Raw genomic sequence first — 15,727 nt, 5'->3', positions numbered from 1 at the left:
TTTTCTTGCTCGGATCCGGTTAGACAAGTCCTCCTTGGCAGTAGGAAACATTCCACGAGAGCCACTTACCTTGCCAAGTGGAAGAGATTTTCAATCTGGTCGGCGCAGCACTGTTCATTCCCAACGCTCACCTCTGTGCTATTTATATTAGAATATCTTCTCCATCTCAAACAGCAGGGGCTGTCCATGTCGTCAATAAGGGTTCACGTGGCCGACATCTCTGCCTTCCACCCAGGCGCAGAGGGCCGCTTGGTCTTTGCTAACCCTAGGGTCAGCTGCTTCCTTAAAGGTACCCGCATGTCCGACAGCCTATCCAAGCTTGGGACCTCAATTTGGTCCTTTCCAGACTCATGGGATCACCCTTTGAATCTTTGGCGACGTGCTCCCTGCTCTGTCTCATACAAGGTAGCGTTTCTGGTAGCGATAACCTTCAGCCAGGAGGTTGTCTGAGCTCAAGGCACTGACATTAGAGCCCCCTTACACAGTGTTCTGTAAGGACAAGGTTCAGCTCAGGCTTCACCCGGCCTTCTTCCCAAAGGCTGTCTCCCAGTTTCACATTAACCAGGACATCTTCCTCCCAGTATTCTATCCTAAGCCACAAGTCATGTATCACGTCCTACAGCCGTGAGTGCTACAGCCTGGCAAAGGAGCCTCTCCTTCAATGATTGAGCACTCTACCAGGGCCCAGGCCTCTTCAACGGCATTCCAGGTGCAGGGTCTCACCCAGGAAATCTGGAGCGCAGCGACATTGTCCTCCATTCACACTTTCACCACACACTATGTGATCACCCAGCAGGCCAGAGACAATGCGGCCTTTGGAAGAGCAGTGCTCCAATAAGTGGACAACTCCGACTCCACCTCCTGAACTTGGGCTTGTGAGTCACCTGATTGGAATGGACATGAACAAGCACTCGAAGAAAAAACGGTTATTCACCTCATAAATGTTGTTCTTCGAGATGTGTTGTTCATGTCCATTCCAATACCTACCCTCCTACTCCTTTGTTGGAGTAGCTGGCAAGAAGGAACTGAGAGGGTGGCGGGTCAGCAGGGCTCTGTATTGAGCACCAGGAAGGCGCAATGCCAGGGGGTGCCCAGGCTTACTCGAAATAGGCTGCTATGGGAAAATCTTCCGGCTACTGTGCACGTGTGTGCACACACATGATTGAAATGGACATGAACACCATATCTCAAAGGACAACCATTACGAGAATGTGAGTAACCGTTTTATCTTCAATGGCCTGGAACTCAGTGTCATACAAAAAGTGGAAACCAGGTCAAATTACAAAGGAAGAATACAACTCACCCCCCCACACACACACACACATAAGCATGTAGGGACAATATTCGAAAGGCCAGGGCACAAATGAGATTAAACTAGGTAGGGACATAATGGGTAAAAAAAAACATTTTACGGTACTTCAGAAGCAAGAGGAAGATCAAGGACAGGGTAGGCCCATTACTTAATCAGGAGGGAAAGACAATAACAGAAAACTCAACAATGGCCGAAATGTTAAATACCATTTTTGTTTCAGTTTTCACCAAAAAAGTTAGTGATTGGATGATTAACATAGTGAACATCAGTGTAAATGAGGTAGGATCTGATACTAAAATAGGAAAAGAATAAGTTAAGAATTACTTAGACAAGTTAGATGTCTTAAGTTGTCAGGGCCTGACTAAATCCATCCTAGAATACTTAAGGAACTGGCTGAAGAGATCTCTGAGCCATTAACGATTATCTTTGAGAACTTGTGGAGAACAGGAGATATATCTGAGGATTGGAAAAGGGGCAAATATTGTACCTATCTATAAAAAGGGGAATAAGGACAAGCTAGGGAATTTATAGACCAGTCAGCTTAACTTTGATACTCTGAAAGATAATGCAGCAAATAATCAAGTCCGTTTGTAAGAAACTAGAAGATAATAAGGTGATAAGTAACAGTCAACAAGAGTTTGTCAAAAACAAATCATGTCAAACCAACCCAATATTCTTCTCTGAGAGGGTAACAAGCCTTGTGGATGGGGAAAGCAGTAGATGTGATGTATCTCAACTTTAGTAAGGCTTTTTATACAGTCTCTTGTGACCTCAAAAAATAAACTAGAGAAATATAGCCTAGATGAACCTACTATAAATTGGGGGCACAAATGATTGAAAAATGTAATCAGAGTAGTTATCAGTGGCTCACAATCAAGTTGGAAGGGAATATCGAGTGGAGTTCCGCAGGGATCTGTCATGGGTCCAGTTAAACTCAGGATCTTTAGAAATGATTTGAATAATGGCATAGAGAGTACACTTATGTTTGTAGATGATATCAAGCTGGGAATAGTTGCAGGCACTTTGGAGGAGAGGATTAGAATTCAAAATGATCTTGACAAACTGGAGTAATGGTCTGAAATAAATAGGATGAAATTCAATAGAGACACATGCGAAGAACTATACTTAGGAAGGAATAATCAGTTGCACACATACACAGTGGGATCTGACTGCCTGGGAAGGAGTACTGCAGAAAAGTGTCTAGTGGTTATAGTGGCTCACAAACTAAATATGAGGTGACAATGTAATACTGTTGCAAAAAAAGCAAACATCATACTGGGATGTTTTAGCAGGAGTATTGTAAGCAAGTCACAAGCAGTAATTCTTCCTGTCTGCTCAGCACTGATAAGGCCCCCGCTCGAATACTGTGTCCAGTTCCGGGTGCCACACTTGGGAAAGATGTGAACAAATTGGAGAAAGTCCAGAGGAGAGCAACAAAAATGATTAACAGTCTAGAAAACATGACCTACAAGGAAAGATTGAAAAATTTGGGTTTCTTTAGTCTGGAGAAGAGAGGACTGAGAGAGGACATAAGCCTTCAAGTACATAAAAGGTTGTTATAATGAGGAGGGTGATAAATTGTTCTCCTTTTCCACTGAGGACAGGACAAGAAGTAATGGGCTTAAATTGCAACATGAGAGATTTAGGTTAGACCTTAGGAAAAACTTAAGAACATAAGAATGGCCATACTGGGTCAGACCAAAGGACCATTCAGCCCAGTATCCAGTCTACCGACAGTGGCCAATGCCAGGTGCCCCAGAGGGAGTGAACCTAACAGGTAAGGATCAAGTGATCTCTCTCCTGCCATCCATCTCCACCCTCTGACAGAGGCTAGGGATACCATTCCTTACCCCTCCTGGCTAATAGCCATTAATAGACTTAACCTCCATGAATTTATCTAGTTCTCTTTTAAACCCTCTTATAGTCCTAGCCTTCACAACCTCCTCAGGCAAGGAGTTCCACAGGTTGACTGTGTGCTGTGTGAAGAACTTCCTTGTATTTGTTTTAAACCTGCTGCCCATTAATTTAATTTGGTGGCCCCTAGTTCTTATATTATGGGAACAAGTAAATAACTTTTCCTTATTCACTTTCTCCACACCACTCATGATTTTATAAATCTCTATAATATCCCCCCTTAGTCTCCTCTTTTCCAAGCTGAAAAGTCCTAGCCTCTTTAATCTCTCCTCATATGGGACCCATTCCAAACCCCTAATCATTTTAGTTGCCCTTCTCTGAACCTTTTCTAATGCCAGTATATCTTTTTTGAGATGAGACCACCACATCTGTACGCAGTATTCAAGATGTGGGCGTACCATGGATTTATATAAGGGCAATAAGATATTCTCCGTCTTATTCTCTATCCCTTTTTTAATGATTCCTAACATCCTGTTTGCTTTTTTGGCTGCCGCTGCACACTGCATGGACGTCTTCAAAGAACTATCCACAATGACTCCAAGGTCTTTTTCCTGATTAGTTGTAGCTAAATTAGCCCCCATCATATTGTATGTATAGTTGGGGTTATTTTTCCTAATTGCATTACTTTACATTTATCCACATTAAATTTCATTTGCCATTTTGTTGCCCAATCACTTAGTTTTGTGCGATCTTTTTGAAGTCCTTCACAGTCTGCTTTGGTCTTAACTATCTTGAGCAGTTTAGTATCGTTTGCAAACTTTGCCACCTCACTTTTTACCCCTTTGCCATCTCACTGTTTACTTCCTAACTGTAAGTGTAGTTAAGCACTGGAACAAATTACCTCGGGAGATTGTCTAGCCCATTCTTAAAAATGACAGATATTGCACAAACATCTGTCAGGGATGCTCTAGGTAATACTTTGTCCTGCCTCTGTACAGAGGACTGAACAATATAGGTTTCTTCAATTCCTACATTTCTGTGATTCTGATTCCTGGAAGAAATGTGTTTAAAGGTGGAATATGGAGAAGATAGAGACTGCTTTAAACTTGAGGTCTTCGTGATTGGAGATACAGAGGGGGATAAGGAGAGAAGACTGGAAAATGTGTTCAGACTGCTTGCTGCTTACTGGGAAGGGACCATTTCTAAAGGATGAAGAGAGAGAGTTTAGTTTCCCTGCTCATTTAATCCTTGGACACTTCAGTCTTTTTCAGTAGGAGTGTCAATAATAATGGGGTTTTTTAATGTCCTGTCCACTAAGAACAGGACTGAGGCTACCGACTCATTTCACCAAGCAGCTTTTAGGTGGTAATTTTTTCCTCACTACTGACCAGGAATCTATTTGAACTGATGATCAAAGCACACCAGCTTTCTAGCCACTGTCAAGTTTTTTTGTAAGTACAAGACAGAGGAGAGTTCTTGGTTGAAAATTACTAAAGTGTAATTGTGTGAAGATAGCAAAGAGCAAAGAATTAAAAAAAAAAGAGGAAAAATGCATGTCTTTTTATTAGCAAAACAGTGACTGTTTCTTTAAACTGTGACAAGCAATTTTTATTTAAAGATTGGGGAGGTGATCAGTATTTAAGAGCAATATCCGTAGGAGTTGCTCACAAATGATACATCAGATAAGTTTATGTAGGGAATCTCTGGCTAATACGTCTTTGTGGTAGTGAATGAATATCACACTTGTCCCCTGTAGAAGCAGTAGGGATACATAAACCTTCTCTCCCTCCCTCCCCCCCCCCCCAAAAATCAATACTTTAAAAATAGGAAGATGATCCCATATGAGGTAATGAAGCCACCCATGCTACCAAAGTTTGAGATGTTTATGCAGTATGGAAGCAATTTTTCACACACAGCTTCCTAGTTGCACATATTTTTCTGTTTCAATGGACTTGTTCATTTCTCCATGGTGAATAATAGAGTTAGTACACGGTGAAGCATGTTAATGAGGCTGAAGCCAATTAGGAAGTAATGTCTGTGTTGTCACTCCAACAAATTGGTTTGGCAGTGTGAAAAGCAATTGGAAGTGCATTTCCTCTAAATGTTAGGGCTTATTGCAGTCAGTTGATGCATTCTGATGTACTATACAGTTATTTGACTAAAGGCTACAATTGAGCTATATATGGTTAAAAAGATTGCCTACTACCGGTTCTAGTGCACAAAGCATAACACTTATAGACTTTCTTGTCAGTGGTCTGTGGATGTATAAGTGGCATGATTATTTGCTGGTAAACTAAGTATTTTATGAGATGTGAAATCTTGGGGATGTTCACTTGGACAGTAATTAATAACGTTGTTTCTTTTTAGGAACAGAAATTAAGGACAAATTAAGATGTTATGACTTTGATGTACACACTATGAAGACATTAAAGAACATTATTTCACCTCCCTGGGATTTCAGGGAATTTGATATAGAAAGACAAACGCTAGATGAAAGTGGTATTGTGACACTAGAAACATCAAATCAAAGGAAAACTACAGATACTACTCGTCCATTAGAAGAAACCTTTGAGATTGAAATGAATGAAAGTGATATGATGTTAGAAACATCAATGTCAGACCATAGTTCATGACTAACACTGGTACAGATCTAATTTTGTAAAAGTGTAAAACATTTTGATTTAGCTTTTTTGTTGCTGTGTCATGCATTCAGGAATTTGCTATTTTTATACAAATCCCAACTACTTCTTTACGCTTAACACCGGAGAAGTAATGTCGCCTTAAGAATGTTAAAAAATATTCATTACCAACAGACTATTTCCACTTTTATTGTTTCTACAAAATAATCTTACATAATGGAATAAAAGGTGAAATTCATATATTATGTTTTTAAAACTGGTTACTGTACCCTGTGACTGCTCTTAAGACTGTGAAACTTTAAAAATATGTCCTGAAAATGAAATAATGTACAATATTTATCAAATTGAGTAGCCAAGGGCTACTGTAGTATGATTGTGGCTAAGTTTTCAACCTATCTGTGAAGAACGCTCTGTCATAGGCCAAAAATAACTAGGGTTTTGTTGCTAACATAATATTTTATTCTTTTAAGACAGGAATTAATTTCAACAATATCCATTATTTTGTTCAGCCTCTACATGCATTTGTGGAAAGCAATTTTTTATCAGCTGAATCTAATTTGCTATACATTAAATTGATATCAAAGCTTTTTAAGCATGGGTAATGGATATTATGGGTTCTGTTTTGTCCTATTTTTGATAATTGTTTCATCTTGTCATCTGTACTGTACTACTGGAAGATAAATGTAAGCAGAACTGCTTTGGGAAAGCTGATCAGGCAACAAATGTGAATAGCACAAATATTCAGAGTATCATAAATATTTTAATAGATATATCTGATACAGTTTTTGGAAATCAGTGACATCCTGAGCTGCTATTTTCAAAAGTTAGCTTGATTATAAGCAAGGCAGAATGTGCTGATTATAAGGTTGCAGAAATTCTCTTTACATTTCACTTGGTTATTTTGTCAAGGTAAAAAAATAACTAAATAGTGTGTGTACAGTACTTTAAAAATCTCTAAGTCTGTGGTATTTTATTTTTGAATCTTCTCTGTGCATCGCTATTTATAATTAACAACCTTGTGTTTTATGAATAGAAATGATTTCTCCATCCAATAAACTAAGTAGGACCGTTCTGTGCTCCTGCTTAAAATGGATACTAACCATGTTTTGTATAAACTTCTCCCCTCTCTTCTTCCTCATCCTTACTTGCCTTAAAATTTGTGCATATTTGTGGGGGGGAGAGGGGAGGGTTAAGTTTAAGTAGTTTAATTCAGGATAGCCTTTAATTTTAACTTATCTGTGTTTTGTTAATTAAGTTCAGCAACCTTGGCTAAAGTTTTGTGTTTGATGATGTATAGAAGTGAAAATCCGCATGAAGAGAAGAAGAAAAATAGTGTAGCAGTCCAGATGTTTTGAGTACTTCAAAGCTCAGGAACCAGCAAATATATGTTACATGTTGTTTTTCCTCAGATAGAAAAGTGATTAATTCACTTTTTAGTCATCAGAATCAAGTAATAGGCCTAAAATTTCATCTATCAATTATAAATCTGGTTAACAAGCCACCTTAAACTTTATGTTGGAATAAAGTCAATCATTTCTGACAGTGCTTTTAGGGGGGAAAAACAATAAAACTTCCCCAACATATCATATGTTTCATAGTTATCAAAGTAAGACGTGAAAAAAAAAAAAACCCAAAAAGGAACAAACGCTGGAAGACTATTTATTAGTGCTATTAGTTAAATGTTATATATTGGGACATATATTACTTGATCTTTCCACAGCATTTTGAAAAGTTGAGGATATTGACACTTATCTCCTTGGTAAAGAGCTTTGAGATCTATAGATGAAAAACACTCATCACATATAGTAGATATTTTGACATCTCTGTGCAATAGATAGGCATTTTCCTTTGGTTTTTGGACCTTTTCTCTGTGGGGAGCTTTAGGTTTTTCTCCCCTTTCCCCTGTGCTCTTGCTTCTGAAGAGAAATAGTTCTTTTATTTCTTTAAAAACTAAACCTTGAGAGATGCAGTTTTCCCTCGTGCTGTTTTTTTTGGGTGTGTCCTCACTGCAAAATGAAAGGGTGAGTGTAGCATGATAGACATACCCATGCTAGCTTTTTTAGCTAGCGCTGGTAACAATAGACTGGTGAAGATGATGTGGCACAAGCTTGTACTTGGGCTATACAACAGAGTATCGCCAATAATTGTTATTGGGGAAAACTTCCACTCTCAGTAAGGACTGAATCTGGTTGGTCCGGTTGGACAAGGGATGTGGGACGGGAATCCTCTGCAACTGATACCCTCTGAATCTCCTTCCAGGGCATCTTCCTCTCAGAGGGGGAAGCTCATATCCTTAGTGCCCCTCTACTGGCAGTTTAAAGAAGGTACAGATTGTTCTTGTTTGGATTGCAGGTGCTATGAATCCTGGCTGTGATGAGGGGAGAATTCCAGAAGTTTGCCTGAAATTGAGCTAGGAAATTGGCCTAAATATGCGTTGTAAGTGGGGTACCCAGTGGTTAAAAAAAAAACCTTCTTAGAGCCCCTGCTCAGTGGGCATTGGACATGGAAACCACACAGCAGGGGCCCCGTATAGAAAAAATAAAGGTCAAACACTAGGAGAGCCTGTTGCAGGAAGGGTTACTAGCTCCTGTTTCTTTGGTACGTAAGAACTGTGTAACACCTCATCAATTCAGACAGACAGGAAGCTCCTGTTGTTTGGGCATTCTCAAGAAGAGGGCCCTAAGGTCTGGATCTTGCTTTCACCCAACGCACACTTTGCCTCAAACTAGTACAGTTCTGCGGTGACCTAGAATCCTACTTTCGACGTCTCCGACTCAAAGAATATTTCCAACATACCTCTGAACAGTATACTAACCCACAGAATCCTCCCTACCAGCACTACAAAAAAAAGGATTCTGCGTGGACTCCTCCGGACGGTCGAAACAACAGACTAGATTTCTACATAGATTGCTTCCGTCACCGTGCAAAGGCTGAAATTGTGGAAAAGCAACATCACTTGCCACATAACCTCAGCAATGCTGAACACAACGCCATCTACAGCCTCAGAAACAACCCTGACATCATAATCAAAAAGGCTGACAAAGGAGGTGCTGTCGTCATCATGAATAAATTGGAATATGACCAAGAGGCTGCTAGACAGCTCTCTTAACACCACATTCTTCAGGCCATTATCCTCTGATCCCACTGAGGATTACCTAAAGAAACTACACCATCTGCTAAAAAAACTCCCTGACAAAGCACAGGAACAAATCTGTACAGACACATGCCTAGAACCCCGACCAGGGGTATTCTATTTGCTACCCAAGATCCATAAACCTGGATATCCTGGACGCCCCATCATCTCAGGCATTGGCACCCTAACATCAGGCTTGTCTGGTTATGTAGACTCTCTCCTCAGACCCTACGCTACCAGCACTCCCAGCTATCTTCGAGACACCACTGACTTCCTGAGGAAACTACAATCCATCGGTGATCTTCCAGAAAACACCATCCTGGCCACTATGGACGTAGAAGCCCTCTACACCAATATTCCACACAAAGATGGACTACAAGCTATCAGGAACAGTATCCCTGATAATGTCACAGCTAACCTGGTGGCTGAACTTTGTGATTTTGTCCTCACCCACAACTATTTCACATTTGGGGACAATATATACCTTCAAGTCAGCGGCACTGCTATGGGTACCCGCATGGCCCCACAATATGCCAACATTTTTATGGCTGACTTAGAACAACGCTTCCTTAGCTCTCGTCCCCTAACGCCCCTACTCTACTTGCGCTACATTGATGACATCTTCATCATCTGGACCCATGGAAAAGAAGCCCTTGAGGAATTTCACCATGATTTCAATAATTTCCATCCCACCATCAACCTCAGCCTAGATCAATCCACACAAGCGGTCCATTTCCTGGACACTACTGTGCTAATAAGCGATGGTCACATAAATACCACCCTATACCGGAAACCTACTGACCGCTACACTTACCTACATGCCTCCAGCTTCCATCCAAGACACACCACACGATCCATTGTCTACAGCCAAGCTCTAAGATATAACCACATTTGCTCCAATCCCTCGGATAGAGACAAGCACCTACAAGATCTCTATCAAGCATTCTTAAAACTACAATACCCACCTGCTGAAGTGAAAAAACAGATTGACAGAGCCAGACGAGTACCCAGAAGTCACCTCCTACAAGACAGGCCCAACAAAGAAAATAACAGAACACCACTAGCTGTCACCTTCAGCCCCCAACTAAAACCTCTCCAGCGCATCATCAGAGATCTACAACCTATCCTGAAAGATGATCCTTTACTCTCACAGATCTTGGGAGACAGACCTGTCCTCGCTTACAGACAACCCCCCAACCTAAAGCAAATACTCACCAGCAACCACACATCACTGAACAAAACCACTAACGCAGGAACCTATCCTTGTAACAAACCCCGATGCCAACTCTGTCCACATATCTATTCAAGTGACATCATCATAGGACCTAATCACATCAGCCATACCATCAAGGGCTCGTTCACCTGCACATCTACCAATGTGATATATGCCATCATGTGCCAGCAATGCCCCTCTGCCATGTACATTGGCCAAACCGGACAGTCTCTACGCAAAAGAATTAATGGACACAAATCTGACATCAGGAATCAAAATACTCAAAAACCAGTGGGAGAACACTTTAACCTGTCTGGTCATTCAGTGACAGACCTGCGGGTGGCTATATTACAACAGAAAAACTTCAAAAACAGACTCCGAGAGACTGCTGAGCTAGAATTGATATGCAAACTAGACACAATCAACTCCGGTTTGAATAAGGACTGGGAATGGCTGAGCCATTACAAACATTGATTCTATCTCCCCTTGTAAGTATGCTCACACTTCTTATCAAACTGTCTGTACTGGGCTATCTTGATTATCACTTCAGAAGTTTTTTTTCTCTTAATTAATTGGCCTCTCAGAGTTGGTAAGACAACTCCCACCTGTTTATGCTCTCTGTATGTGTGTATATATATCTCCTCAATATATGTTCGATTCTATATGCATCCGAAGAAGTGGGCTGTAGTCCACGAAAGCTTATGCTCTAATAAATTTGTTAGTCTCTAAGGCTTGGTCTACACTAAACCCCCAAATCAAACTAAGGTACACAACTTCAGCTACGTGAATAACGTAGCTGAAGTCGACGTACCTTAGTTCGAACTTACCGCCGTCCAGACCCGGCAGGCAGGCTCCCCCATCGACTCCGCGTACTCCTCGCGGCGAGCAGGATTACCGGAGTTGACGGGGAGCACTTCTGAGTTCGATTTATCGCGTCCAGACAAGACGCGATAAATCGAACCCAGAAGTTCGATTGCCTGCCGCTGAACCAGCGCGGTAAGTATAGACAAGCCCTAAGGTGCCACAAGTACTCCTGTTCTTCTTTTTGCGGATACAGACTAACACGGCTGCTACTCTGAAACCTGTCAAACTAGTTAGAATCTTTTCATCTTCGAGATGTTCTACAAGGCCAATCTATTCTACTAGACTCTTGAGGAGGAAGGGGTTGGGTGGGGTGAGGAAAGAAAGGTGGGGATTTTGTGTGTACTTAATTTTGTTCCACTGAATGGATGCGGAGGTTGAAACGTCTTATGAAGGTTTTTAATGTACATGTGCCTAGGGCAATGGATAGGCACATCATATAGAGATTTTTTTTTTAAATACATTTTTGAGCTTTTTCTTAGGGGGAATTCTTAAGTCAGAAAGGGAGAGTTCATAATCTCATATTCACATACATACTTTTAAAAGTGTTTTGTAAAGGAGGCTGCAGTTGAATGTTCAGTTCCTCTCCTATTTTAACACAACTGTCAGCTGAGCTACTGCTCTCCTACAGCTGCAGGCTGACGTTTCTTCCCAACTGGGTGGTTTTCATTTGTTTTTGCCTTCCCTTCAAAATAGCAAGAGCATTTTATATCAAAGCAGCAGAGGCTGCCTTCTCAAGAATCTGGGGGATCTGGCTCTGCCAGAAAAGCTGTTGCTGCTGTCATCAACTGTCTAAATTTATCTGTGTAGAAACAGAGGTTGGGAATACTTGGTAAAAGTATTTTACCATTTTCCCTAGGAATCTTATTTTTGTGCAATAAATTAATCATTTTAGAATGTTTAATGGGTGACTTCTTTATCCAATGTATTGCACTTTGGATGCTATATATCTTGCTGTTTTTTAACCAAGTTGGTAATCATTGCTAAAGTACAAATTATGCAAAGTAAAGCCACATTCCAAAAATAGTTAAAATGAATAAATCATTTGTAAGGATTTTTTAAAAAATTAGAAATACAGCTGCTCTAAAGATTCAGACCTGGCTCCTACTAAGGTGTTTTTTTTTTTTTTTTTTTTTGGTTTTTGTTTTTTTTAAGGAAAAAACAAACCATCTATACACACCATCAACCATTCACAACCCCCATTAGCCTCCCCCCCACCCACACACCCCTCTCCAGTACACACTCACTCTGCTCACCTCTCATGATTAGACACATACCCAGCCACTGTCCCCTAATCCTCTCCCCCGCACCCTGGCATGCATAAGTAATCAGTGTTTTTGTTTTTCTGGGTAAAGAAGACATAAGTGATAAATGTACAGGGATATTATTTTTCTGTTGCTTGCAAGAAACTGAAAAGCAACATTCAAAGGTAAGTTTGATACTTTGGGATGGTTACTGGGTAGTCCTGGAAGAAGACACATTTTAATTTGGGTTAGAGTTTTTTAACTTCCCTGTTAATGGCTTATTCTCATAAACAGTTCGAGATGAAAAGTGTATAGACCGTATTCTGCTGTCAGCGCACCAATCATATGCCCTGTACTGTTTTCTTCTTCATCCTCCACTTTGGTGCTAGCTCCACCTTTTGCATGGAACCAGCAGCTAGGAAGCTGACCATGCTTCCTCTGCTGCTGCATTCCCAGCATAGATCCTGGTCATGATCTCCAAGAGCTCCTCTCCCCCCCCGCCCCCCAGGCCCACCCTCAGTACTGCACCACCTTGGTTTTCAGAATTTTCCACTTCAGCAGAATCTGAGGTGGGTCTTTGAGTCTCACTAGCGAGAGTCCAGGGCTTCCTCCAGGTCCCATTCTCCTACTTACAAATGGAGATCTTTGAGAAGAGTAGAGCCAGGGATTGGGAAATTCGGTCCAGGCATAACTGGGGCCTGGTATCATTTCAGCTTTGTTGCTGACCGTACTGGATGGCCTGGGGGATGCTCCAGCATTCAGATCAACACTGCCACTCTCTCTCAGAAGCAGATTCTGTAGGAGAGAGCCTTTGGCTGCTGGTACTGAGAGGCCTATGACAGTGGGTATCAATCAACCTATGGACTCTGTATTACTGGACTTCCCCCCACGTCAGTGCAATAGTCATTCCCAGTACTGCAGGACTAATCTTGGGAAGTTTCTCCCTTGCCTTCCCTTAATGCATCATCCTACTCACTAGATAAGAAACTAGTACCAGAGGCATTCCCTCTGGTACCAGATGATTTTAGGGTATACCAAGAGCTACTCAGAATAATATACCAAGAGCTACTCAGATTGGCTGCTTTTGTTCATATACAAGTAAAGCTAGTGGAGGAGAATACCCATAAACTGATGATTTGGCTTGGCTACAGCAGGAAATAACTCTTCCCATAAATGAGGCCCTCATGCAGCCTACCTATGGCAAGCCCCTTCCTCCATTCCCCCTGTGGCCAAATGAACAGAATGTTTGAGAAATATTTATTTGAATGCTATGCTGGGCTCACTAGTAGTGGCCATGGTGAATGAGAAGAGTAGTCAAGACTGGGCAATAGCCACCCCCAAGGAAAAAGATCCAAAAAACCTTGGTCGCTGGGAGAAAGATTAATTCTGTGGTGAGTTTACAGCTCTGCATTGCCTAAATGTAGTTATAATAATTGGAAGGCAATCTCTCAATTTGCAAATAAATTGCTGGAAAGGACTAGGGAGCAGTTTCAGACCTTTATTGTGGAAGGTTATCTAGTCATCAATCAGCTCTGCAGGCTTCCTTGGATGTGGCGGCTTATGCTGCTGCAGGTATGGCTACAGAAGTGGCTGTGTGCCATTCATCCTGCAAAATGCCCAATTGTAACATCATGGGAAATTCTGCAATGACAGCAAGTTATCATGGTGACTTATTGATGTAAATGTTAACAAAGATAAGGGGAACTAAGAAAATAGCCTATGAAAAGCAGGGCACCCCCAACATTTATGATAGGTTTCAGAGTAGCAGCCGTGTTAGTCTGTATCCGCAAAAAGAAGAACAGGAGTACTTGTGGCACCTTAGAGACTAACAAATTTATTAGAGCATAAGCTTTCGTGGACTACAGCCCACTTCTGAAGTGGGCATAAGCTTTCGTGGACTACAGCCCACTTCTGAAGTGGGCATAAGCTTTCGTGGACTACAGCCCACTTCTGAAGTGGGCATAAGCTTTCGTGGACTACAGACTTCTGAAGTCCACTTCTGAAGTGGGCTGTAGTCCACGAAAGCTTATGCTCTAATAAATTTGTTAGTCTCTAAGGTGCCACAAGTACTCCTGTTCTTCTTTTTGTCAACATTTATGGGATGTGGAAATCCCGATAAGGGAAATGGGCAGTTTGCAGTATTGATTGGTGTATTTTGTGGCATATTTTCACAATCATCATCAATTAACACTCTTTGATAATCTTGCAGCTTTACCTGTTATCCTGGGCCAACCAGTCATGTCAGCTTCTTTCAGCCTTCTTCTAAAGCCTGATATGGCTAAACTGAAATTTGACAGGCCTCAGGCCTGTAGTCCTTACCTTTATAGCCTTATCTTACTTATATACATAACACACACTTGCCAATAATAAATGCTTATCAATCCGATACCCCTATCCTACATATTCCCACACTTATACCTACAATGTAACTTTGTTAATCCCCCATTGATTACTTATGGATTAACCACAATATATAACAATTACATTATTAAATAAGGTGATTAGATTGTAATGTTTATGGCAGATGGGGACCCCAGGAAAGAGTTCCAGGCCATCCTGGAAGAGGGGCAAGGGCAGCATTGCAAGCGGCTTCAGCCATGGCTAACTCTGCGGTATGGACCCTGGCCTCAGCCATAACCCTGAGGAGGGTGGCGTGACTGCAGTCCTTGGGCCTGTCAGCGGAGGTCCAACAGTCCATCCAGGACCTCCCTTTGGGGGCAAGCTCTGTTTGCAGAGAAAACAGATGATAAGTTGCACTGGTTAAAGGACTTGTGCACCACTCTCAAGACCCTGGGCCTGTACACCCGGGGCAGCAAAGAAAGTGGTTTAAGCCGTAGCCTCCCCATCAGTAGTGTAGCCAGCCTAGGCAGGATGTGTTGCTCATGTTCATTCCAGAAGAAGAGCAAGGGCTACAAATGCCATCAGGGCCAGCAGCCCTCTACCTCAACACAGGTTAGCTCTTCCCGCTCCCAGCAGGGGTCGAAGCGGGCATTTTGAGGATGCACCCAAGGGCAACATTCTGGCCACTGTCCTGGATCCTGGCCCCTTCCGTTTCTCCAACCATCTTTCATTTTTCCTCCCAGCCTGGGCACCTATAACATCGGACTATTGGGTCCTCAACACTGTGGCACAGCGCTATACCCTCCAATTTGTTTCTATCCCCTCATCCCACCCGGTCCCTCTTCAGGGACCCTTCTCACAAGAGTCTACGGCAGGGGTGGGCAAACTTTCTGGGCTGAGGGCCACATCTGGGTGGGGAAATTGTATGCAGGTCTGGGGCAGGGGATTGGAGTGTGGGAGGGAGTGCGGGGTGTGGGAGGGGGTGCAGTGTTCAGGAAGGGGCTCAGGGCAAGGGATTGGGGCAGAGGAGGGGGTTGGGCTGCACAGGGGTGCAGGGGGTGCAGGGTGTATGAGGGGGCTCAGGGCAGGGAGTTGGGGTGCAGGAGGAGTGCAAGGTGCAGGCAGGGGGCT

The 15,727-nt window shown here is 42.2% G+C and overlaps 1 protein-coding gene across 1 annotated transcript in view; it reads left to right on the top strand.

The window, feature by feature from the left end:
- Nucleotides 1–6,904, top strand: part of CDC16 (cell division cycle 16) — a 68,184-nt gene extending 61,280 nt beyond the window's left edge. Inside the window, exon 18 of the mRNA XM_005295917.5 lies at nt 5,534–6,904. Within this exon, the coding sequence (XP_005295974.1) occupies nt 5,534–5,799 (266 nt within the window). The 3' untranslated portion in view covers nt 5,800–6,904. The remainder of the gene's footprint in view (nt 1–5,533) is intronic.
- The last annotated feature ends 8,823 nt before the right edge of the window (nt 6,905–15,727 follow it).

The sequence above is a fragment of the Chrysemys picta genome, chromosome 1 (assembly GCF_011386835.1).
Source record: "Chrysemys picta bellii isolate R12L10 chromosome 1, ASM1138683v2, whole genome shotgun sequence".
Classification (NCBI taxonomy): Eukaryota; Metazoa; Chordata; order Testudines; family Emydidae; genus Chrysemys; species Chrysemys picta.
Note: the sequence above shows the minus strand (reverse complement) of the source record. Positions and strands in the feature narration are given on the sequence as shown.